We start from the raw sequence: 25746 nt of genomic DNA on the forward strand, positions 1-25746 counted from the left end.
CTATTACCACTATCCGGGGGCGTTGTTCAAACGTCACAACTTTTCTCCATAGGCAACAATACAAAGTAAACGTTCCCCCCTTCCCTCCTGTAAAGATATAAGCAGACTGAGTGAAACTCCACATTTCAATTTAAACATATCATATATGCCTTTTCATATTTAATCTACATATAATCGTACCCTCATTCAATTTTAACTCAAATTACTTTCCCCCCTCCCTTACTATTTAAACCAATTAAAATTCATATAAAATAATATTTAACTTGACTTTCACTATACAGTATGTTAGTTAAAGAATATACGTAGGTTCCATCTGATTTACTTAACTAGCACTGCATTACTTCTTCTAACAATAGAACCTAATACACATACCCAATATCTGCACACTACACTTTAACATGACTTGCACTCTACAGTATGCTAGTTAAAATACTTGCATAGGTTCTATCTGAATTACTTAACTAACACTGCCCTCTAGTGGTTTTGGAAATTACTGTTTCTGACTATAAAACTTAATAACCATACTTAAAGTTTAAATATTACACAGTATAATAACTTCTTCTTGTATCTCCTTCTTTTTTCTTTTTTTCTTGTTCTCATATGCATTGTCAGTTTATTAGTAGTTCATGTGTCAGTAGGGGTTTGTTCTTCTTCTTCCTCTATGTCTGGCGAAAGAGCTTGTAGTTCTTGTTCTTCCCTTCGAGATAGTTTAATGTTCAGTTTCTTTAAAAGCAGTTTTCCCGTTTTTAGATCTGATGCTTTTAGTAGAGCCCCTCCTTTGTACACTATAATGTCAGAAACAGGGCTCCAACGGAATCGAAAGTTCTCAGTGTACAATTTTGTTGCGAAGAATTTCAAGTTCCTTCTTTTTTCTATGGCTTCTGGTGGCAAGTCTAATAAGACTAGTACTCTTTGGCCCTCATGACTCAAGGCATCTTTCTTCCTAGATTCCTGAAGTAGTCTAGCTCTCGTTGTGGGAAATGCGAACTGGACCAATATATCTCTTAGCCTTCCTTTCTTTGCTAAGGCAGGCGGTCCCAGACGTAGGGCTTTTACAATCTCAGGAGCTGTGCTATTTTCTCGGCCCAGCACCTTCAGCAGCCATTTATTAATAAAGGGTAAAATACCCATTTCTTCTTCCGCGCCCTCATTAATCCCTCTGAGCTTCAAATTATAGGCTCTCCAACGGTTTTCAAGCGTTATAATTCTTGCATTCAGCCTTGTTTCTTTAATTTTTATTTGCTTTATTTCTGTTTGCAATGCAAGTGAGGCTTCTGCAGTGTGTTCGGCCATTTTGGCAGTTACTACCATGTCGTTCTCCATCTCCTCAAGTTTTTTGTTTATTGGAGCTAGCCAGCTTTGCATAGATTCCTTAAAGAAGGTATGTATGTCTTCTTTAAGCTGCAAAATGTCTTTTTTTGTTAAGGGAGCCTCGTCCATCTGCAACTGCTCAGTCCCGGGGGAAAGTTGTCCTGTTGCCATAGCTAAGGCCTCTTGGTTTTCCCGCCCCGGTGAGGAGTTAAGGGGAAAAAACTTCCTTACCGACTGGGTCGTCTCTGTCGCCTTCTTCGTTCTCAGTTTTGGAGTTTCCTTAGCCTTTGCTTTGTTCTTTAAAGGTTTTCCCATTTGGGGCTGTTTTTAAAGTCTGCGATTTAGCAATAGGGCCAGGATTTCGGAGGGAAGGAAAGGAGCTGTGTTAATTTGCGTCCACCATTACCCGGCGACGCTCCGCCCCCCCTGGTGGGGTTTTTTAATAGACGGATTTTACATAAATCGTGAAATAGCTGATTGGCACGTGAAGGCAATTAAGGCAGGAATGGTGTACCAGATCTCTCCCATTTCTTTTTCGCATGGGCTTTTGAATTTCAAGATGAAATACGATAGCAGTATGGTATTAGAAACATCTGAAAAATCATTGTTTCTTGTGAGCATTAGAAAGCACCTTCCCATCCTCGGCGATTTTCAGCGGCGGTTGCAAAGGAATTCCCGTTGTTTGAATTCAGTTATGGTTTGCTCTCACAGTCTCGATTCTCACACGTGCTGCTTTTTAACCCTATGGACTGTGTGGCCCTCATGATTTTGTCAGAGGTGCTCATGGTATCCTGTCAGAAGCAATGTCACTGCAGATCCTTATAAACATCACATTGGTCGCCATGGCTAGTTGGATTAAATGACGGATAAGGAATTGAATCAAAGACTTTTGAGGCAAAAAAAAGGATTAGGAAAATGGTGCGAAGAAGCAGCAACAGCCAGTGAAGCAAAAGGGCACCAAATTGCATCAAAACAAGGCATGCAGTCGGTGAAGTAAGCAGGAGTCATTTCGTAGAAAAAGGTGCCGGGGCTCATTTGCACAACTCATTTGCATGTGCCACACACCCCTGGCATCACCAGAAGGTGTACTAAATTATGTCTGCTCAGCATCTACCTTAAAATGCTTCTTGAATTATAATTGTCATCATAAAACCTTACTCCCATCATATTTTTTTAAATTACTTTCTCCTATGTGGCCACAGTGGCACGAGGAAGATTTCCATCTGTCTGCTTGATATGTTTTGGTTATTTCCCCAGTTTTTGTGGGGGGAAATATTAGAAAGTTTGTAAGAGTTCAGCAACATTCTCACAGGAGGTTTGAGCAGTGGAGCCCAGAAGCAAATATTTCGGAGGGGAGGGGGGTAAGAAAAAAAGAGTATGATAAAATGTAGAGGTTCTGGAGCTCCACTCCTGTGAGCTCCTGCCCAAAATGAGGCCTGGAAGTAAATCTTAAGCTGCATGCTCTAGGTTTCCATTGGTGTGCATCCTGTCCCTGTGCGCAAGCAGATGATATGTCTGTGCTTGATGGGTATGTATCAGAATTGGTGCTGCAATATACATATGAATGCTGTTGGTTTTATTTATTGTGGTTTCTTTAGCTCTACTTTTATGCTAAAAGCTGGCTCCTAAAATGACTTAAAACAATCAATTAGACATCAGTTAAAATACAACTTCGGAGATAACGTCTCGACTCTCTGCCAGTCTCCCTGTCACAGTTGATACAGTACGGGAGCTGGAAGCCCGTTGCCCATCTCTGGGTCCCTTATTGGACCACTTCAGCCGTCTTACTCGGGAAGATGTGGACGGGATCTTGGCTGCAGTGAAGCCAACCACTTTCCCGTTGGACCCATGTCCATCCTGGCTTATTAAGGCAGGTGGCGGGGGCATCCAAGACTCTTTAGCTGATATTATTAACCTTTCCTTGGAAACAGGGACTTTTCCAGCTACACTTAAAGAAGCAGTGGTCTGTCCGCTTTTGAAAAAGCCATCTTTGGACCCGATGGTCCTGGCCAATTACCGTCCAGTCTCAAACTTACCGTTCCTGGGTAAGGTAATTGAGAAAGAGGTGACAGAGCAGTTTCAAGGTTTCCTGAAGGATACTTCTACCCTCTATCCCTTCCAGTCCAGCTTCCATCCTGGTCACGAGACGTGGACTGTTTTGGTCGCCCTCACAGATGACCTTAGAAGGCATCTGGATCAAGGCGGGTCACCGCTGCTACTGTAATTAGATCTCTCAGCAGAATTTAACGCAGTCAACTATGACCTCATGACCCACCACCTTGCTGACGTCGGAGTTCACGGGGTGGCCTTACAGTGGTTTTCCTCCTTTCTCCGTGGTCGGGGATAAAGGGTGGCGATTGGTGAGCAGACCTCTCGGAGGCACCACTTGAATGTGCTGTGCCACAGGGAGCTATTCTCTCAACAATAATGTTTAACATCTACATGCGCCCCCTTGCCCAGATTGCCCGAGGTTTTGGGCTGGGTTGTCACCAATATGCAGATGACACCCAACTCTTATCTGCTGATGGATGGCCATTCGGATGCCGCCCCAGACCATCTAACCAGGGCATTAGAAGCTGTGGCAGGTTGACTGCAGCTAAGCCGGCTGAAGCTAAATCCAACTAAGACGGAGGTCCTGTACCTGGGTCGGGGGGGACCAAGATCGGGCATCTGACTACCCACCCTAGATGGCACCTCTTTGGTGCCAGTTCAGAAGGTGAGGAGTCTGGGGGTGACACTGAATGCCTCCCTTTCTATGGAGGCCCACATCACAATAGTTGCGCGATCTGCCTTTCACCATCTGCGGCAGGTCAAACAGCTGATGCCCTATCTGACATCCCAGGACCTAGCTACAGTGATCCATGCAATGGTCACTTCCAGGTTGGACTACTATAACTTGCTCTACGCAGGCTTGCACTTGAGGCTGATCTGGGAACTTCAACTGGTGCAAAATCCTAACTGGATTGCCTATATGGGCAAGAAGTTGACCGATGCGGTACGCACGGCATTGGTTACCGGTTGAGTACTGGATCCGTTTCAGGGTATTAGTATTGATATTCAAAGCCTTACGTGGCCTGGAACCGACATACCTGCGGTACCGCCTCTCCCCATATGAGCCCCGAAGGGCGTTGCGATCGGCCAACCAACACCTTTTGGTCACTGTGATCCCCCACAGTGATCTATCATCTGAACCTTTATATTCGGGCCACTGACTGATTACACCTAAATTTGCACTATGTGCCGCTCGCCTCTGTTATTAATGTGGATGTAATGCTGTTTTAATTGTATTTATTGGGTTTTTATTCTATGTGACTGGTTTTTATCTGTATGTGATCCGCCCTGAGCCCGTCTGGGAAAGGGCGGAATGTAAGTGAACCAAATAAATAAACTTCATGAGGTGCTCAAGGAAAGTGTATGATGAGAGGATGCTCTCTTGCTGTTGCTTCTTTGTTTGGTCTCACTGTTGGCAGGCAGTAGCTGGGAGGAGTAGTTCAGACTTAGCTGCAGTGAAAGGAGGTCTGGCTGCTGGTTCTTCTGAGATGTTTTCAGCTGATTTGTTTGCCAAATGGGATGAATTGCACAGGGAGCGGACGTGTCTGAGCAAATAAAAGTATTGGATTAGGATCCTGGGAGACTTGGGTTTGAATCTCCACTTCTGCCATGGATGTCCTTGGCCAGTCATGTTCTCTCAGCCCCGACCTACCTCACAGGGTGATTGTTGTGAGAAAATGGAGGATGAAAGAACAGTGTTCTACGGTGCCTTGAGTCCTTGTGGGGCAGGATATAAATAATTAAATGCAATGCATATATAGCATCACATTTTCCTGGAAAGTGTCGCAATTGATTTTGTTTAAGGTTTTCAAGGCACTGTTGTCATGCTAGAGCCATTGCATTGAAAGCAAAGTTCTTTTGTGTTCTATTGTTAGCAAACTGCAAGACACCAAAACTGATGGTGAGTTCCTTGGTGAATTGACTATATATGTATATTTTTGCACTCTTTCAGAACATGTTGAAGAAGGTAGATGAAGAAAGCTACAAAATACTGGTTTTGTCTGAGAAAACCCTGCCTGTTAAAGAGGAAAAAAATGTTCAGCAGGCACCCCTAATGGAAGGATTGCGAAAAGAGAGCCTCACCTTGCTCAATGCAGTACAGTCGTTGAAGCATTACCTGAGCACAGTGCTGCATAAAGAAGACAAGGTACAGAGACACATTAAACAGTTTCCAGCCTGTTCTCTCCTCCCGCAGAGACACTTAGGGTGACTTAACATTTCACAATTCAAATAAGGGCACATTATAATCACTTTTAAAAAAACGTATTTCGTATCCTGCGGCTATGACATTTGTCATACAGTTTTATTTAAACTGCATTAATTTGTGGATTGAATCCTTTGCCTTTCTGATCCTGCAGAAGCAGCCAGATCTGAGAAGATGCATTGTAGAAGACTGTTAGAGGCCTTTGATATTGCTCAGTTCTCTGTGATCAAGCACATGGGTCAGGCAGGCAGCCACACCACTGATAAGCACAGAATGCAGATATGGGGACTTGTATAATAAGAGAGAGCTGCTGTTGTATGCCTCAGTGGTTCTTGTCAAAGAAACTTTAATAGTTTCTTGTTCAGGTACTTCTGTTGGATGGATGGATGTTTGTGTGCATGTATGTATAGGTACGCTGGCAAGCTTGTTTCTCTGGCCAACTTTTTAATGGTTCAGGGAGAGAAAGAGGACTGTATTTTGGACAGGATGTATGGGGATGCTTGCAACAATGTAGAATGGAGGGTCAGATCTCCTTGTCTGATGAGAAAGCATGAACACAGCAGAACTCGAATGAAGTGGGGCTTTTTTCGTTTTTCCTTTCCAAGGAATATTCATCTGCCTTTTTTGACTGGAGAGGAGAACTACTTCAGGCAGTCCAGTGTGTGTTGGAAAAGGAGCGAAAATTGTTGCAAAGCTACTTGCAGTCACATTTTTGCAATTCTGGATCTGGAGATGAAGGATCATTGGTAGAAAAGCTGGAGTATATAGCAGAACAGCGGGTATGTCAATCATATTCTCCTTACAAATCTTAATGGTTCTAACAAGGCACTGAGAGCCATTTTGGTGTAGTGGTTAAGTGTGCGGGCTCTTGGTTTGATTCCCCATTCCTCCACTTGCAGCTGCTGGAATGGTCTTGGGTCAGCCATAGTTCATGCAGAGCTTGTCCTTGAAAGGGCAGCTTCTGTGAGAGCTCTCTCAGCTCCACCTACCTCACAGGGTGTCTGTTGTGGGGGGAGAAGATATAGGAGATTGTAAGCCGCTCTGAGACCCTGAGATTCAGAGTGGAGGGCAGAATGTAAATCCAATGTTGTCATCTTCTCCTCCTCCTCCTCCTCTCCCCCTTCCTTAGTTATAAGACTTTTCAGAATGTTTTCCTGTTCCGAGCTATAAAACAGATGCCCTCAGAGCTTGACCCTACTTCTGACCCTCATTTGAGAGATCATCTGCCTTTCATGCTAAGATGTAAACCTTACCTCATAAGCTTCTTGAATTTAGTTGCATTTGAATAAAACAATACTTTTGGACTTCTGGAAGTACATTTTAAGAACCGAAACGTGCTCGCTTTTGTTTCAGGAACAGCAGCAAAAAGTAGTTCTGGAGCATCTTTTGTCTTCGGACAGAAACAGCTTGCTTACCGAAATACAAGACCTCCAAGCTCAGTTGCGACTGATGCATCTTCAAAACCAGGAAAAGCTGCAGCAACTCCAAGAGACTCTTACGAACACAGAGAATCATGGAAGCAAACAAGAACACCAGCTTCGAAGACAAGGTAGTATCTTGTGGAAGTTTACCAGATGTTCTTTACTACTTAACTGCATTGTGTCATTTGACTGAAAACTGTAAAACAAGGATGGAAGGCTGTCACCAGTTTTCATTTTAGGAGCACTTATTATTTAAAGGGAAAAAACCCAGTCAAAGCTGACAAAAGGAGCTTTGACTCGAAAGCTGAAAGCCTGAAAATCTTGTTAGTTTCTAAGGTGTTTCTGGACTTGAATCCAGATGTCAAATGTAATTTGTTAGCAGTATCCTGGTATTTGTTGCCAAAGGCGCCTAAATACTGAAAGCAATAGGTGGAGAGTAATAAATGCTATTTCTTGGCTAGTGGTAGCAAGAAGTTAACTTACCCTTTAGGGATGTGCAAAAAAAAATACGGAATTACATGGATTCGGAAATACACGGGGCCAAAAAATACGGAATACCGTGTATTTCCGATTATCCTACTCGGAATAGCCGCATATACGGTAGATGCGCGGCAATTTCCAAATATACGGCCCCATGATACCCTATGGCCATTGAAATCAATGGCAAAATAGGGTATATTGGAAGCTGCCTGGAGGAGAGGGGGTTTGAGGGAGAGCCCCCAAATTTGCAGGGGATCTGCAAGGGACTTTCCCCTATGAACCCCCAAGTCCCAAAAAGATTGGGCCAGGGGGTCCCATTCCAGGGGCACCCAAAGAGGGTGCCCCTATCCCACCATTATACCCTATGGGCCATTGAAATCATTGGCAACATAGGGCATAATTAAAGGCTGCTGGGGGGCAGGGGGTTTGAGGGAGAGCCCCAAAAACTGCAGGAAACCCGCAGGAAACTCTCCCCTATAAAACCCCCAAGTCCCAAAAAGATTGGGCCAGGGGGACCCTGTCTTTGGGCTCCCCAAAAAGCCCATTGCCACCAATGATGGTGAAAGCCCAATTAGCCACTTCCTCCACTATAATTGCTGTGAGGAAAGTGGCTCTGGCCAGAGGGGGGTTTGAGGGAGAAGCCCCAAAACTGCAGGGCAGCCTCAGGGGACTCCCCAGCATGAAGCCCCCCTGGCCCAAAAAGACTGCACCCATCTGTGGGCACCCCAAAAGGAACACTGCTCCCAATGGTGAGAAAAAACCAATTAGAGCCACTAATTGTCGTGGAAAAAGTGGCTCTGGGGAGTAGGAGGTTTTGAGGAGAGCCCCCCAAACTGCTGTGCAGCTTCAGGGCACTGTTCCACACAAAACCCACAAGACCAAAAAAAAAATTGGACCAGGGGGTCCAATTCCTGGGGCACCCAAAGCCAAACCTAACTTCACACCAGAGAATCTCTATAGGACCCAAATGCACTACATCCATCTATCTACTCTATGAACCCTGCAGGCCTGGAACCAATATAAACCCAGTTGCCAATGCCAACGTCACTGCCACACAAAACACAATCTGCTCAAGGTCTGCAGAGCCTGGCTGCAGCAAACCCAGATGCCAGCTCTCCAGCCCTGCCCCAAACAACATGGGGAGAGCTGGCCAAGCACAACAAGCCTGCTGGTTCTGGGTCTCTCACCCAGGTGCCACTTCCCTGCCACAGAACACACAATCTACAGATGCCAGCTCTCCAGCTGTGCCCCAAACAACACAACTCTCAAACAAGAGAAGCAGTGGACCACACCTAGCTCCACATCATTCTGTATCTGACACAAAGCAAGAAACATTTAGACTTACCTTGAGTGATGGATGGTTGGCTGGTCCAGGCTCTTTTGTGTTACCCAGGGTGCACCATGAGGAGGCGAGCCAGAATTGCACCCTAAATGAGGAAGATCACTGGGAGGGCCTCAGATTGTGTGAGAGGAAGGCAACCATTCCTTCTCTCTCAGCTCAGCAGCAACACACCAGCATCACTGTCCCATTAGAGGGACCTCAGCATTGGTATGGCTGCTGGCTGCCTGTCATCATCACTGGCACCTCCCTCTTTCTTCCTCCTGCCCCTGAAAAAAAACCTGGGTTATCCGGGCTGGGCCTGTGGGTGCTGTCGGTTACAGTTGGGGGCTGCAATGTCCCTTTCAGTATTATTAGGCATGTGTGGATGGGGACTGGGGAAACTTGGATCGCTTTGCAGTTTTTAAACCAGCATTCACTTTCGGTTTGGGGATGGATGGGGGGAGAGATGCACTGCCAATCAATTTGTGAGTGAGTTTTTGGGCTGTCTTTGGACTCTAGTCTATTTTTAGTGGGAGAGCGTTTTACAACCATCTTCCAAGTGTGGGCCAAAAGAGGATGTGTCAGACGAGAGCATTTCTGTGTGGGTCTTGAAGGGCCCAAGAACCTCCATGGTCTGAGAAATGACCACACAATCCTCTTGGGTGAGACGGTTCTCATCCCAAAAAGACAGCCGCCTTGATGTTGGAGCCACCATCAGTCACCACGAAGCCCGTGGCGACGTCCCCGCTGCCTACCCAGCCCTCTAACTGCCGTGAGAGGATGGCTCTGAGAGTGTCCGCCGTGTGCGGCGTGTTGACTGCTTCGGCGTGCAGCAAGACCCAGCAATAGCCGGCCTGGCGGCCCTGACCCTACCTGCCGCTACTGCCACCTCCACCCTGCACCTCACTGGGTTGCCACCAATGTGCAATCAGGGAGAGATACCCCTCGAACGCATGTTGGGAGCTCCAGATATCTGAGGTGAAATGCGCAGTCCCCCTGGCAGCACAGGACAAATGCTTTTTCACCACAGATCTGGTCGCCCTGAAAACAGCTGCCACAATGGTCCTGCTAATGATGGTTCTAGCAGGAACTTTGTACCAGGGCGCCAGGTACTCGAGCAACCCTAGCACCCCAGGATTCTCGACTGCTGAAAATGGAAGCCCATGGGCGATGGACCTGGCAAGGTTCCAGGCGATCACCCTCCTGCCGTACCTGATTCCCCCTCTTGGCACACAGGTGCCACCCCCACCAAACATATCAGGCAGAGATGGCTGGCGTTCCTGTACTTCCACGGAACGTTCCTGGAGAGCTCCAGAGGTAGTCGCGATGGGACGGACCTCCTGGCTGGGTGGTGTTGGCCGCTTGGGCACCCCAGCACCAGTCTGCTTCTCCTCCTTAAGAAGCACCGCTGGGTGGTGCTTCCGCAGGTGGTTCTGCATCCCCCCCGGAGTCAGGTGGGCAGGGTCCCGCCCACGACTGATCTGGGCCCTGCACAGCTGGCACTGCGCATAGCGTGAATCCTCCATAAGTTGGAAATGCTTCCAGACTTCGGAGGTGTACGGATGCCCAAACTGACTGGCAGCTTGGGTATCCAGAGCCACCTGTGAGGGGCTCGGGGCAGACACATCGTGTCTCGGGGTGGCAGGAGGGGCTGGCCGCCGGAGGAAGTGGGCGGAGATGGAGGCACCTCGTGTGTCTCCATCTCTTCCCCCTCCACCCCATGCAGCCTCCCCTCCTGGCCATCCCCTGAAGGACTGCTGGTGCCCGAAGGAACCGGAGAAGGGGGCTGGTCCTCGTCCTCAACCAGCTTCTCCTCCAGCTCCTGCACGACACTCTGCACCCTGCTTGGGGTGATCATTGTGGACAGAAAACTGTCCCCAAAGCTCATCTCCAAGGAGGGCTGCTCTTGCTGCCCCTCCTCCAGCTGCTGAGGCCGAGCGACATCAGCTGGAGGAGAGACTGCCCGAGCAGCAGACCCCTGCTCAGTGCCAGCACCTAATGGCACCTCTGCTGGGGACACCCCAGCAGCAGCCTCGATGAAGGGCCCAAAGCGGGCTTTCTTCTTCATCACACTCCGGCCAGAAGTTGGAGTGCAGGAAGGCAGCTGTGAAGTGGCCCTACTCACAGGTGGGGGGGGAGACCTTGATCCTCCCCCTCCCCACCACCTCTCTAGTCTTCTCCTTGGCCTTGCCCCCAGGGCCCCCTTCTGCTGCCTGTCACTCATGTCACCCTTGGCCAGTCTCACACAACCTGAACTGAGAGTGGGTTTTTTTTACAAACATAACTTACTGCACGGTACCCTGAACCAACAGGTGCCCTGACTTCTTTTTAAAAACCCTCCCACCAAAACTTGTTTTTTTTTTTCCTTTGGTCCCTAACCTGTCCTTCTTTGGTTTGGGGTAGTAGTGATCTGGTAAAGTTTAGGAGACTAGGTGATCCTGCCTCTACCTGGCTACAGTTTTTAAAAGGCTACCTTGAGATGAAGGCAATCCTTGTTATATCCTCCTAGTGAAATTTCTCCTAACTAGATCCTGGGACAAACCGGATTTCCTTGCAAACTAGAAATCAGGTGTCCCCTATAACTTGAGAGAAGCTGTGGTTTACCCTAAGGAAATCTAAGGATGCACCGGCTTTCAGTGGCTGAAAGCAAGATGCACTGCAGCCCTAGACTCTTTAAAAGGGAGCCTGATGTGGCCTAGTAGTCACGCTGCCTTTTATGAGAAACCTAAAATCTTTTTAAATTGCCCTTATCTGGCCTAGTTGAATTTTGAAAGAAGATAAAATCCTAAACTGGATTTAAAAAATTTTAAATTTCAAAAAACACAATCCCTAAAAACAACCTTATTAGTGGGGCAGCCTATTTGGTGGCCCTTGGCAAACCGAAAGCAGCCTCAGACTCCAAAAACAACTCTATAAAAACCCCACCCCAGACAGCCCACCAACCCTCTCACACCAACCAGAGGTAACTTAAAAAAACCAAAACGTGACAGAAAGTAACTTAACTTTTAACACACACACACCCCAAACCAGGAGAAGGCCAAGAAACTCAACAGTTTAAAAAGTGGCCTTTTCACCAATAAGAAACCTCAGGCCAGATCAGTCAACAACACGCGCCCCCCCCCCCAAACCAGAACCAGGAATAGGGGCAACAGGAGAAGGCCAAGAAACTCAAGTGTTTAAAAAGTGGCCTTTTAAACAATTAAAATTAGGCCAAACAGCCCCCCCCCCAAGAACCAGAACCAGAAGAGAAAAGGAACAACAGCAGCACAACACAGCAGCAACAAATCAAACACAGAATCCTTTTAAAACAGTAAAAAACTTAACTTTTAACAATACAGGAACTTTACCAACCCCTCCCCCCCCTAAAAAACCTTCACCCTAACCCCAAGAAATTCAAGCCACCCAAATCAAGAAAAGTAAAAGGACACTGCACTTTTAAAAGTCCTCTTACTAAAGTAAGATATGGGCAAATTGGCAAACGCCCCCACTCCCAGCAGAACCCCCTAACCCCAAATAAGCTACCCAGTACTCACCCACCCAAATCTGGATAAGTAAAGGGACTCTGAGTCTTAAAAAGTCCTTTTACTAACTAAAATAAAAACAAGAACCCCAAGACTGTCTTACCTTAGACATCTTCTCTTCTCCAGGCACTGGCAGGTCAGGCAGGGCTGAAAGAGAGCAGCAGCAGCTGAGGCCAAGGGCCAGCGCAGCACAGTCTCTCTCTCACACCAACACAACAGCAATGGAATGGAGTCCAGCCAGGCAGACTCCTTAAAATGGTTCTCTGGCCCTACACAGAGCAGTTTCAAAAAATAGCACTGCTCTGTGATTGGCCAGAGAACACTGTTTACTTGGATACCCAAGTAAACAAAAGAACAACAATGTTGCTGATGGCTGAGGAATTAGCCCAGCCATCAGCTACACAACAGCCCTGCAAAGCATGCATTTGCAATGCTTTTTGCAAATGCATGCTTTGGATTGGCTGCTGGGGCTCCTCTCCCCCTCCCTCCCTGATCCCAGGGAGGCTATGGGAGAGGCGGGAAAAGGCTTCCAAAGGTGGTAAAGGAAGCAAGCAGCTCCCCTGAGGCTGCAGAAGCTCCTTTCCTGCCTTTTCCATTGACTTCTGTATACTTCCGAATATTGATACGGAAGTATACGGGGAGCCATATACGGCTCCCGTTTAATGGGCTGAAAATTGATTCGGAAGTATACGGTGCCGTATACTTCCGAATCAGGGATGATTCGGTGGTCTATGCGGTTCGGCCGAACCGAATGCACACCCCTATTACCCATCTCCTAAAAGCAGGGCCATCCAAACAGTATTCTGCATATGAAAGGAATGTTGCTTTAGGCCTGACATCCTGCCAGCCAAGATGTTCCATTCTGCATCACTGAAAAAACTAAACAACCAGAAAACACCAGATATCTCACTTGAACATGAAAACAATGTACTTAATATCACCAATACATAAAAAATACACAAACACTAGTAATACTTATGAGAAAAAATCAAAATGTTGTAACACACACACTGTTGCCAATAAATACAATAGCCAGAATAACATAAACCAATCCACCAAGTTCCATTACAGTTCCAAGTTTCCAAGGAATATGTAAAGACTTGTTCAACACTCAAAAGCGATACGAATATAAATTCTCCAAATGTGTATAAAGTAGGTTCTCAATGGAATTTTGATTGTTTTGATAAATGTCTTAGTCAAGAGATGCACCTATAAATAACTTAAGCCTTTACTCTGAGGCTCTCAAAACCATGTGTCAGCTTCAAAAACATTTATTTTAATATTTTTTATCTCTGGAGCCTTACAGCCTCTGTAATATTCATGACTCTGTAGTACATACTTCTTGCTGGGCTAGTAGCTCTCCTTTTAAAGGAATCATTACTGTTGATTACACTACTGGATTTATTTATTTATTTCCGTTTATATCCCACCCTCCCCGCCGAAACGGGCTCAGGGCGGCTTACATATTCCTGCATATGCATGGGCATAACATGTAATAAATAGGATAAAAATCATAAAACAATTTATCAACCATAAGACATAAGCATTTACATTTAACATTTGACTAACCACGACCAAAGTAGCTTTGCAGAATAATAATAATAAGGTGATGCTGATTGATGAAGATGCAAATTAGGGGTCGTTAGTTCCCCTTCCACTTTGCTTGAACTTATCTACAATCAATTCTTGGTCGTCTAAAAAAAGGTTAGCTGAAATTTTGTATAGAGTTTTAAACTTTTTGAAATCTTTGTTTTAGTTGAACTACTAGAATATAAACTTCAGCAGGAGAAATCCATTGCAAGTGACTTGCAGACTTCTCTAAAAAGTGAGCAAGAAAAGGTCTCTGAGATGCACAAGCTACTGAAAGAGGAGGACACTGCAATAATGAACTTGAAACTGGGTCTCTCTGAAAGCACGAATACAAATGAGCAGTTGCAAAAGGCTTTACAGAATCTCCAAAAAGAAGTAATAAAGTACAGGTAAGACTGTGGGTTCTACACAACTGATTTGTGTTTTGAATTATCTTTTGCTACAATTTCGTAAGAAAATGTTTATTGTGAGGTGGTTTAATTTAATTGTTAGATTTATACCCCACTCTATCCCGCAAGCGGTATCAGGGTGGCTTACAACAATAAGCCTTGCTGTCTGTTTATTATTTGGGTAATTCATACCCAGCTTTTCTCCTTCAAACATTACCTACACCACTTTTTAACAGAGGATAAATAAAATTCTACAACTGCAATAAAATCAGTAATAATGAAAAGTAAAAACAAATTAGTACAAAAAGCAGCAGAAATAAAACAGTAAAAATAGGGATGGACCTGAACCACATTTTTACATTTTGTTTTGGTTTGTAGTTTTTGGCCACACCAGTACAAACTGAGAGGTTGATCAGGCTACATAGACTCTTAGAGGCCATGAGATCTTATTTTCTCTTTTGCTGAGCAGATTTTATGCAGACCCCACCCGTTCCCTTCAATTGGGGTCTATGTCACATTCTGTGTTCTTAATTTTCTACCAACATCTGGCATAAATTCATTGTACGAGGCCAAACTGCCCTGTTTTTTGCTATCCCTGCCACTGTGCGGCTCTAGAGAAGAGTCTTTCTCCTGTGCAGTGTTATTCCTCTGTTACCTGAATATGTCTTTGTCCTTATTAATAAATAAGATGTGTGTAGCAGAGGGAAACATGCCTTGTTAATGTCAAAGCAGACCTTTTACACAGAAAGAACAGTGCAGGGCATAGTCAGGCCTGAAGCGTCAAAAATCGCTGTGCTTTGGTTTGCCGTAACGTAGCTCAGAGCTCTCACACTAGGGTTGTCTCTAGCACTAATAGTTTACCGGTGAGATGTATAACTTATATATGTTTCAGTTCTGCACTGGAAAGCAAAGAGAAAAGTATGACATCTGTACTTCAAGAGTTGCAGAATACACGCCTTAAAGAAAAAGAGTTACAGGCTATGTTAGATGAACAACAGCAGCAGAGGAAGATAAAAGAGGATGAAAAATCAAAAGCAATAGAGGTAAAACATTGTATGAAAATGACAGACCTCCAGGGTGCTGAAGCTTTTGTACTGCTTTCTTCTGCTTATCCAGGTCTTGCACCGAGGAAACCCAAATCCCATCAGTGAGAAGAAATAGTGAAAAAGAAATAAATGCATACTGATTGATCTAGCATTTTCTTTAATGAGATTTTTGTATCAGGAAATGGGTTAAATTGGAGTGCACAAACTCTGTTCTACCCATGGAAAAGTAAGCCAAGCATTAATGAGCTAAAAAAACCCAAAAAAGTTTGCAATTTCTTAGGAGTTCTCTTTTGGCTTCTTGTGTTAAATTTGTGTATGCTGATGGTGCTATGTAAATAACCATTTTCCCCTAGGAACTTCGAAGGAGAAAATCTGTTTCTCCTGGTTAAGTATATTATCTTGTTGTTAGTATTGTTACGGAGTGCTGTTATGAAAGGGCGGAAAACATAGAAAGAAAAGGGAAGGAAGGTTTTTTTAGAAATAATTTTTGTTATTTTTGGTGCTATTGTACTGGACACATCAGTCATAGTGTCAGACATGGCCAAAGAGAAGAACATCTTCTCTTTTTATGGGCAGTTGGGAAATCACCAGATGGATAACAGTCCCAAGTTAACCTCAGGGGACTAGAGTACTGGTGGTTTCCATGCTATGGATACATAGGAGTGCCATGAGCACATGCCATGCAGCGGGTTTGCAAAGGCTGCTTTGTCTCAGTACAGGTTCTTTACAGAATCCTGGGCCAGTGGCTATGTTCTAAGTGTCCAGTAGGCTTTTCCTTTGAACACCCGTGCTCAATGAACTGTCAAGGGTGACAGGCAGAACTCTCTGGGAACAGAGAAGTCTGTATTGAGGAGCCGATAACAGAGGGCCAGTAGATCCTAAGCAGCTGATGTTTATTGTTTGGAAGCTTGTCATCAGGTGCAACCTAGAAGTTTTTATTGAATGGCCAGGTATAACGCTTTGGTCAGCAGCAGATGCGATGCTGTGAATAAATCTTGCAGCAGCGATGGGATCTGGACAGTGTGTTGCATGGATTTAATATGAGCACCTTATGAGTGGTAAGTGTTGGCCGGCGATAGCATGCCGAGTGATTTGTTTTGAAAACCCGCGTTTAAAATTTCCTGAAGGATCCACACATTTTAAACTGCCTGCTACTGTTCTGGAAGAGCTTTTCTCTCAGGGCTGTTACCAGTCATAGCTGCATTGGCAAAAGGGATCTCCAAGTTAGAGGCACGATCAGGAAGTGATTGTGCTTCTTTCACAAGACTTGAAATAACTCTGCAACCAGATTCGTTTTGTTCCACACACATTTCAGTGTCTTACAAGGCTCAGATGTTTGCTCCAAGCTCAAGCCTTTTTCTGTTGTGTATTTTAGAAAAGGCAGCAGGAGCATTTAATAAGCCACCCTTTCATTTTATACTTCATTGTTGATACATTTGCAAGGTAGAGGGGTTACTGACATGTTCCCTCTAAGCTGCAGAGTCTTGTGAGCAAAAATTCTACTTTGTGAGCTGCTGGCATTAAAGTTGTGAGCTACCACATAAATTAGTGTGCTCTGGGGTCATCCTTCCTGAGCTAAGACAAAAATGTGTGAACTGGAGGCTAAAAATCCGTGAGCTGGCTCACACTAACTCCGCTTAGAGGGAACACTGGTTACTGATATCCTTGGCAGCTGACACTGAGCAAAATGAGCACGCCACAGAAAATCCATATTTGTAAAATAAAACCCAGGATGAATGACCAAATATTGATTCGCAGTTCAAAAAATGCTTCTCAGATTTAGTTTATAAACTGGATTTCTGACCTGATGTTATCCTCCTACAGTGCCTTTATGCCTAGATTGTAATAATTTAATTGTAGATCAGCTGGTTACCTAGATGGTTTTCTTAATATGCCCACAGGCATAATGCCAGTGAATGTCTCATTCTGTTGAACAGGAGCTGCAGGCTGCCTTGGAGCTACAGTGCATTCAAAACAACCGGTTGTCTGTGGCTTTAGAGCATGAGCAGACCGCAAACAGCAACCTGCGTAAAGAACTTCAGATAGAGCATTCTCGCTGCGAGGCCTTGCTGTCCCAAGAACAGAGTAAGTCAGTAGAACTGCAGAAGAATATAGATGCTGAGAAGAGCCACTGTTCAGAGCTTTTAAGTGCTTTGGCCCATGAGCGTGTTTTAACGGAACAGCTGAGCAGGAGAGTAAATGAATGTGGGTCTTGTAAGCATAAAGATTCACTGCAAGAAGAACTGCAAGCTCAGTTGGCTATAGAGCGGTCCCGTACCAAGGATCTGGAAGCCATCGTTGAGAGGACGCAACAGCAGTTTCTTGATTCCAAGAAGCAAATACGCGAAGAAGCGGAGAGAGAAGAAGACCTCTTCAGAAGTTTGCAAATTACGCAGTCATCTTTGCATAATCAAAAGCAGGACATTATCCATGCCTTGGAGACAGAGAGGGAAAAGGAGGCCCAAATGAAAAAGGAATGGGAACAATTGCAGGCCATCTTCAGATCCCTGACGGATCAGGAGAACACAGCAGAACAAGGAGCAAGAGAGACGAGGCCAGACCGACAAACGACATTGGACAAGCTAAAGGAACTGCAGAAAGCTCAAGAAAGCCAGGTAAAAAAAAAAAGGTGATTTCTTTCTGTTTTGTAACCAGTGCGTAATAAAATGTCACATACAGTAATCCTGAAAATCTGCCCTATGGAACAGCAACCCAAGAAGAGGTTTTATGATTTTTTTGTGACACAGTTTGGCTATTTACTGAACAGTATTTATTATTTTATTTATACCCTGCTTATCTCCCCACTGGGATCTTATAGCAGCATACCACATTACAGCATTATCCACATTTCCTACTATATTTGCATGGAATGCTGCAGCCCATTTATCTTTGAATATCAGAGATAAATGGCCTGCTCTTTAAAAATGTCATAAATACACAATTACTTATTTACAATCTCCCCCATGCTATGCCACTATTCCCTTCAGCTTAGTTGTAGCCTTCAATTTCACACCCTGAGCTGGTCAATGAAATTAGAGGTCTGGAGGAAAGCCCTAGTGTCCAGCAGTACTCTTGAGTACAGACGAAATAAATTAGAAACTCCTCGAGTTTCCAACCTAAGTACAGCAAAGACCTTTAATCTGTGATAAGCGATAGGTTGGATCCTTCCATTTAATAGCTTTTCAGAAATTGGAATGTGTTGCTTCTGCGGAAGATTTTGGAGCGTTGTCAAGAAGTTGGTTGAGTTCAGGGCTGGCCCTGCCACTAGGCAAACTAGGTGATCACCTAGGGCGCTGGCCTTCTGGGGGTGCCAAATGGAGCCCCCTCCATGTGATTCAGTGATGTTATCAATGCAGGGAGGGGGCACCAGAAGTTAGCCTTGCCTAGGGTGCCAGACAGTCTGGGGCTGGCCCTGCTTGAGCAAAGTTGAGTAGAATTTACCAGAAAACACTTGGACTGTACTATAATTATACAAACTTACATATATTTCTTGTGAGCTCATAGTGGAAGTCTGTCTAAAAGAGTGAGTTATGATTGCCTAAGAAAGTACTTGAATTGTATTATAGATACATAAGTTTGTATGTAACCGTTGTATAGAATTTACAGAGAAGTGTTAACATTAAAGGTAATTTTGCCTTTTAAAAAAATTAAGTAATTGAATTGTTATGAATAGTAGCCGCTCATCACAGTGCTTTCTCCAAACAGCGATACACGGTTCTCCTCTCTCCTTTTTTCGTCTCAAACTTGTGTGGTAGATTAGGCTGGCCTAAGATCACCTTGCAAGGTTCATTACTGAGTAGGATTTGAATCCAGGTCCTCCAAATCCAGCACTTTTAACTTCTGCTCCACACTGACTGTTAATATTTATGTACAGGATATATTTCTATACTTTTTTTATTCCAATAGTTAGAATTACAACATTGGCAGAACGCTGGAAGAATCGAGGAACTGCAGCACATGCTAGAAGAATTGAAAGAGCAGGAAGTATACATTCAGGTCCAACGCAAACTGCCTTCATATCCTTCGAGAAATTGTACTGCCAACGTATCAGTTAACCCGCAGCTGCAAATGGAACAGCAGAAACTAGAAAACATCAGAGGACAGTTGCTCCTTGCTGCTACTTACCTTTCTGAGTTTGTGTATAAAGACAGGTAAGATTTTTTTTCACAAGGATTTTTTAAAAATTGAATTTTGTATGTGTGTGCCTGGAAGCCATGGTTGACTTTTGGTGACCCCTGGTGGGGCTTGGACATTTCAAAGAGGTGGCTTGCTGTTGCCTGCCTCTGCGTCCTGGCCCTAGTATTCCTTTGGAGGTCTCCCATCTAGGTACTTGCCAGGGTCAAGAGCTGATGAGATCAGACTTGCCTGAGTTATCCAGGTTACAGCACAAGGGTATTTCTAAGGATACTGTTCCTATTTCTAGCTTGGAAAATATTGTCTACACAATTGGGAAGGATTGTCATTGTGATTCTAGGTGCGTAGCTATGTTAGTTTTTTGGAGCAAAATTAAGGTAGACCTTAAAAGACTCTCAAAAAGGGTAGGCTTTTGTAAGTCAAAATTCACTGCATCAATTGTGAATCATTGTTTCTACTACTCACTAACTGTGTTCATCAGGTCTGTGCATGGGACAAGTGAAAAATATCAGTTTTCATTTGATAAAAAAATGAAAAGTGTTTTTTTTTTTCAAAACAGGAGTTTCATAAGGGTTTCTTTTTAGCCATATATTTTATTTAGATCAGTGTAGAACAAGGGTGGCCAAACTGTGGTTCTTTCACACCTATGGTGTGGCTCTCAAAGGTCCCCACCACACTAATGGCTGACTTGGAAAAGACATTGCATTTCTCTTTTTAAATCACTTCTTCAAGCTAGCTGGTGGCATGGAGAATGCATTGACGTTAAAGTTGCTTTCTTTCCACCTCTCCCTCCCTCCCCCAGTCCATTTCCTTCCTTCCTTCTCTCAAACATCTGATGTTCACCTCTTGCAGCTTTCAAACATCTGACATTTATTCTATGTGGCTCTTATGTTAAGCAAGTTTGGCCACCTTTGGTGTAGAATATGGTTTGCTAGCACTGTTTTAAAAACTATACAAATGTATTCACACAAAACAACCTTTTGAGATGTGGCTGGTTTGCACCTTTTTGTAATGGCTAATTAAACTTTATTTCATATAAAGTTAACATTCTGCTGTAATTTAGCATGCAAAAGTGCTACTGTAATAATAAGTATTGGGGTTGCAGCTCTGGAGGAGGTGAGAGATAAAATTCCCGTCGCCTGGACTTAAGCCAAGAGAGGAAAGTATCTGATTGGTGAAATGGCCCAAGAGGAAAGAGTTAATTCGTCTTCTGTAATCAGGCTTTTAGGCAACTAAAGTATGTGTCAAGGATCAAGGCGAATTATCACTTGTGTGCATGTCACTTGGCCATCTGTTTCATTACCTTCATTCTAAGGAACTCAGACTTCACGTGTACAGCAAGAGATGACTGCTTAAACAGTCTTTCTGCTCTGTATTTAATAGAACACTTAACTGGCCTGCCTTAAATGATGAAACCATTTCAACCTTGTTGCGTACACTTGAGGATCTGAAAGCAGAATTACTGACTTCTTCCAGACCTTTGGTAAGAGAGTTCATTTTATTGTGATAAAGTGTTACAGTGTGTAGAATTTTTAAAGAGGACAAGTAACTTTCCTATTTCAGTTTTCAGAGGCTTAAAGAACTTATCCTAATTTTTTGTCCGCTGTTTCAAAACTTTCACGTCTTGCTTTTGATTGCTACCGCAGGTTTGTTGCCCGGATCAAAGGCATTTTGCATTTCAGTGGTGGTCCAGTTCTTCTATAGAAGAATGTAGGAAAATATCCATCGTGTGAGATTTTTTATAATGCTCAAGACAGCAGCCTTATGGCGCACTCCTACGCAGAACTGCTCCAGTAAATCCGTGGATTTGAATTCACTGTAACTGTTAGTTTAGGGAGGTGGTCTTGAATGTTATTCCTGTGGGCCCTGAGCCATTGGCTTCCTGGTAGCAAACTGCCTAGAACGTATTTAGAATTCTGATGAATAATTTATGTGCTAGCGTTATAAGGAGAGGGGTTTAGTCCTGTGCCCACTTTCATGTCTAAGGTTATCTGTTTCATATAGGTTCCCTTGGGATTTTTCTGCCTGAAAATTGGACAACATAGCTTAAGCAGGCAAGAGTTGCAGAAGTCATGATTGCGCACAAGGCCACGATGTTTCAGAGAAATTCAGCATCATTTGTCCTCTACATGTTCAGACAAACAGAGAAATAGCATACTGAATGTTGCCTTTGAAGGGGACACATGATTGGTCTTGGGTTACTTTCTTATCTTGAGATCAGTATAATCCTCCTCATGAGCTTTCTTGTATTAGAAATGGATCTAAAATTTTCTTGTGCAGAGTCATCCTCCAACAGCTATTGTAATTCCCCTTGCTACTTTGTCTTCTACCTGCAAATGAGAATGAAAAGGTGGACTGACTACAAAGTTCCTTTGGGAAAGCAGACAGACCCTCCTCCGTTGTCTGTACTAGGGGAGGACTACACAGTGGGGTTGAGTTGGGCCACTGTCATCTTTAGGACATGGTAGAAGAGAATTCCCTGCTGAAAAATGCCTTTCCCCCCCTTGTTGCAGGTCAGCGTATTGTTAGAACTCTCTGTCTGGGGCAGTGATGCTCTGTATTCTTCGTGCTTGGGGGAATACAGTGGGAGGGCTTCTAGTGTCCTGGCCCCACTGATGGACCTCCTGATGGCACTTGGGGGGTTTTTTGGCCACTGTGTGACACAGAGTGTTGGACTGGATGAGCCATTGGCTTGATCCAACATGACTTCTCTTACATTCTTATCTGTAGTGGTTGCATTTGTTTTTCCAATGGATTGGAGTTTCCCCCCCAATTAAAATCATACTAGAAAACTGGGAGGGGTCTCTTCACTTGACAGGGCATCAATTTTGCTTTGCTGGTTTTGTGACGGAACAGAGTGTAATGCTTTGCTGCCTGCTCATCTATATGTTCAACAGAAAGGAGTTTTCGTAATCCAGCTTTCCAGTTTGCATCACCACCAAGGGTTTATCAGTCTTTTTTTTTTTAACTAGACTGTTGTACATTGAGAGTACCTTAGTGTATTGTATTTTAAAGAGATTTCAGCAGGTTATTGTTTGAATATTATGTTAGGCCTCCCCTACGTGTATTATGAACTCCATGCAGGAATTGGAAAGAATTGCGTGGCCACAAGAGAAGGCTGTTTCCCAGAATGGTTTGAAAGCACCAGAGTATGAAGTAACAAAAACTAATCCTGTGTCTGAAAATAAACCAACCACGGGTCCCTCCAACCTAAAGGTATTTTTTCTAAGTATCATTTGTACATTGGAACCTTTAAAAAAAATGGTAGCAACAATAGGTTATGGAGCATAATTGGGTTGTCATGTGGCTGTGTGGATTTGGAGTATAACAGGAGCAGGAAAAAGAGCTGTATCTGAGCGAAGACTCCTTGCTGTCTCATAAGTGCTTTCTGTAGTAGAATCATAGAATTGGAAGGGACCTCCAGGGTCATCTAATCCAGCCCCCTGTGCAATGCAGGAAATTCACAACTACCCTCCCCAGCATCTCCAATGACCCGTTTCATGCTCAGAAGATGGTTTTAAAACTTCCAGGATCCTCGACCAAACTGGCATTTCCCTGGGTTTGCAAAAAAGGGCCACAAGAACTAAGCACTGATAATAACCCTTGCTGCCCGCCCTTTCATGCCGAAGTTCACAGAATCAGCATTGCTGTTAGAAAGCCATCTAGCCTCTGTTTAAAAACCTCCAAAGGAGAGCCCAGTACTTTGCAAGGAAGGAAGCCTGTGGAACTGTGAGGGTGGGGGGAGTGAAAGAGATAACTGAAATAGCTTGCAAAAGCCATTTAAAGGGAAAGTTCCCTTTAATTACTTTTGCAAGTGGGCCCTGCAGCTGAGTGAGGTCCAAGCGACAAATTCACCCAGAAGTCCAAAATTCATGTTTACAAAACGTAATAATAATAAAGCTAAATATATGGGTGTAGTTCTAAACAGTGGTGTAAGATCCACTTCTGTGAAGAAATTCACATTGGCTTTAGCGGAATATGATACCGTCCACATAACAGAAATTAGTTGGTATTCAGATGTTTAAGGTTCATCTACAAAGAACTTCCTGCTCTTCTTCCACTATGATACTGCAGAATTTTCTGGGCAAGCGGTAAGTACTTTAGGCCTGAGGAGCATTTGAATACTGGGCATGGAATAGCGCTCTGAATATGCATCTTGCTACACCAGCACAGTATCCCACAAACTACAGCAAGAGATTTGAAAAACAGCTTTAACGCCAGTGCTTTTTAATTAATACTCCTTGTTTACTTTGAATGTGGTGGATAGAGATGCAGACCCTCCATCTCTCTTTCTTGTACTTCAGACGGAGCCTTTTCAAGCCAACGGGAATGACAAGTCTGGGGCACATTTAATGTCCAGCAAATCAAAGTCATTACTTTTCAAAAGCGTAAAGTCAATTTTCTGTTGATTATGTGAGACGTAAAGTCTGGCAGGCCTTCCTGTTTGCCCCTTCTTGATATTCAGTTTGTGAACTGGGTTTATGGAAACGTGGTTGTGGTTAATTGGGTGTAGGGCTTTTTTTGTAGCAGGAATTCCTTATCATATTAGGCCCTGGGGTAGCCAGTCCTCCTGGAGCTTACAGTAGGCCCTGTACTAAAAGCCCTGTGAGCTCTTGGAGGATTGGCTGCATCAGAGCCTAATATGCAAAGGAGTTCCTGCTACAAAAAAAAGCCCTGATTGGGTGAAAGAATGAAGTGAGGTGGGACAGCTGTGCTTGGAAGAATTAATTGCAAATGAGGGTGAGCTCCATGTAGTTTTTCAATGCAAAAGATCCCCCCCACCAAACAAAAGCACCCCTGCCATAAACTGCTAACAGGCTATACATTAACAAAATGTTTCAGTAAATTGTTTTTGTAACTAGTTTTAATCCCTCATAAGAAAAAAAATCTTTTTTTTTGTTTGGTGTTTCAGCTTCAGAAGCTATATAGGAAGTATTTGCGAGCTGAAAGCTTTAGGAAAGCTCTCATTTATCAGAAAAAATACCTTCTGTTGCTTCTGGGTGGATTTCAAGAATGCGAACAAGCAACTTTGTCCCTGATAGCTCGTATGGGCATCTATCCGTCCCCTCCAGATCTTAAAGTTTCTGAATCACGGAGCCGTTCTTTTACAAAGTTCAGATCTGTTGTTAGAGTGGTCATTGCAATATCAAGGTAAATAGCATTATATCATTACCAACCAATTATTTTCTGTTATTAAATATCATTGTAATTATTGATCTCAGGTTTTTTAAGGAAGAATAAAAAATTATATAAATGCTGTTGAACCAACAGAGTTGAAATGCTCAGTAGAGCTCCAAACTGTATTCGTTTTTGTTGCTGTTGTTATGTTTTGTTACTTTATTATCCCATTCTGCCTCAAGGGGCCTTGTGGTGACTATATTATTATGGGGCATAAAATTTTCAGGTTGCACTTCTAAAAACACATCAGACACTGCAGCAATTTGTGCCATTTGTTTTACAGCATTTATAATCTGCCTCTCTCAAAAAATTCATGGCGGATATCTAAACTATGATGCTTGTAGCTCTGACCTGGATAGCCCAGGCAAGCCTGCTCTTGTCAGATCTCGGAAGCTGAGCAGGGTCAACTCTGGCAAGTGCTTGGATGGGAGACGATCTTGAAATACCAGCAGTCGGGAGGGCAGGGGCAGGCTTCATTCAGCCCCCTGTATCCTCCTGGCCCCCAGTAGGGGTCAGTCATCAGAAGTCACCATGACTTCCAGGTGCAGGCACACATACTCACACACACAAACGATAAACTATGTCACACATTAATTTGACTCTCTTTTCTCCCTGCCAGGTTAAAGTTTCTGGTGAAAAAATGGCATAAAGTAAGTAGAAAAGAGATGGCTTCAGAAACCCTTTCACATAGGACTGGACATAACTCAAGTAAGGAATTCTTCTGAGTGTAGAATTCTGGGGATGCATTTGGTCATTCTTCTTTAGGTATATGAGAACAAGATTAAATAGGGAAGTCATGAGATGTATACACCAGTTTGGTGTAGTGGTTAAGTGTGTAGACTCTTATCTGGGAGAACCAGGTTTGATTCCCCACTCCTCCACTTGCAGCTGCTGGGATGGCCTTGGGTCAGCCATAGCCCTGGCAGAGGTTGTCCTTGAAAGGGCAGCTGCTGTGAGAGCCCTCTCCAGCCCCACCCACCTCACAGGGTGTCTGTTGTGGGGGAGGAAGGTAAAGGAGATTGTGAGCCGCTCTGAGACTCTTTGGAGTGGAGGGCGGGATATAAATCCAATATCTTCATCTACCTCACGGGGTGTCTGTT

At 44.0% G+C, this 25746-nt stretch overlaps 1 protein-coding gene across 1 annotated transcript in view; it reads left to right on the forward strand.

Annotated features, from left to right (window-relative positions):
* The window catches only part of PCNT (pericentrin), a 99171-nt gene that overhangs the window by 67075 nt on the left and 6350 nt on the right, over window positions 1–25746 (forward strand). The window contains exons 32-42 of the mRNA XM_060231539.1: window positions 5315–5509; window positions 6172–6345; window positions 6920–7115; window positions 14066–14288; window positions 15181–15331; window positions 17272–17949; window positions 19241–19485; window positions 20852–20951; window positions 22520–22684; window positions 24381–24619; window positions 25266–25354. Coding sequence (XP_060087522.1) covers window positions 5315–5509; window positions 6172–6345; window positions 6920–7115; window positions 14066–14288; window positions 15181–15331; window positions 17272–17949; window positions 19241–19485; window positions 20852–20951; window positions 22520–22684; window positions 24381–24619; window positions 25266–25354 — 2455 coding nt within the window. The remainder of the gene's footprint in view (window positions 1–5314; window positions 5510–6171; window positions 6346–6919; window positions 7116–14065; window positions 14289–15180; window positions 15332–17271; window positions 17950–19240; window positions 19486–20851; window positions 20952–22519; window positions 22685–24380; window positions 24620–25265; window positions 25355–25746) is intronic.

Source organism: Heteronotia binoei, chromosome 1 (assembly GCF_032191835.1).
Source record: "Heteronotia binoei isolate CCM8104 ecotype False Entrance Well chromosome 1, APGP_CSIRO_Hbin_v1, whole genome shotgun sequence".
In the NCBI taxonomy this organism is placed as follows: Eukaryota; Metazoa; Chordata; class Lepidosauria; order Squamata; family Gekkonidae; genus Heteronotia; species Heteronotia binoei.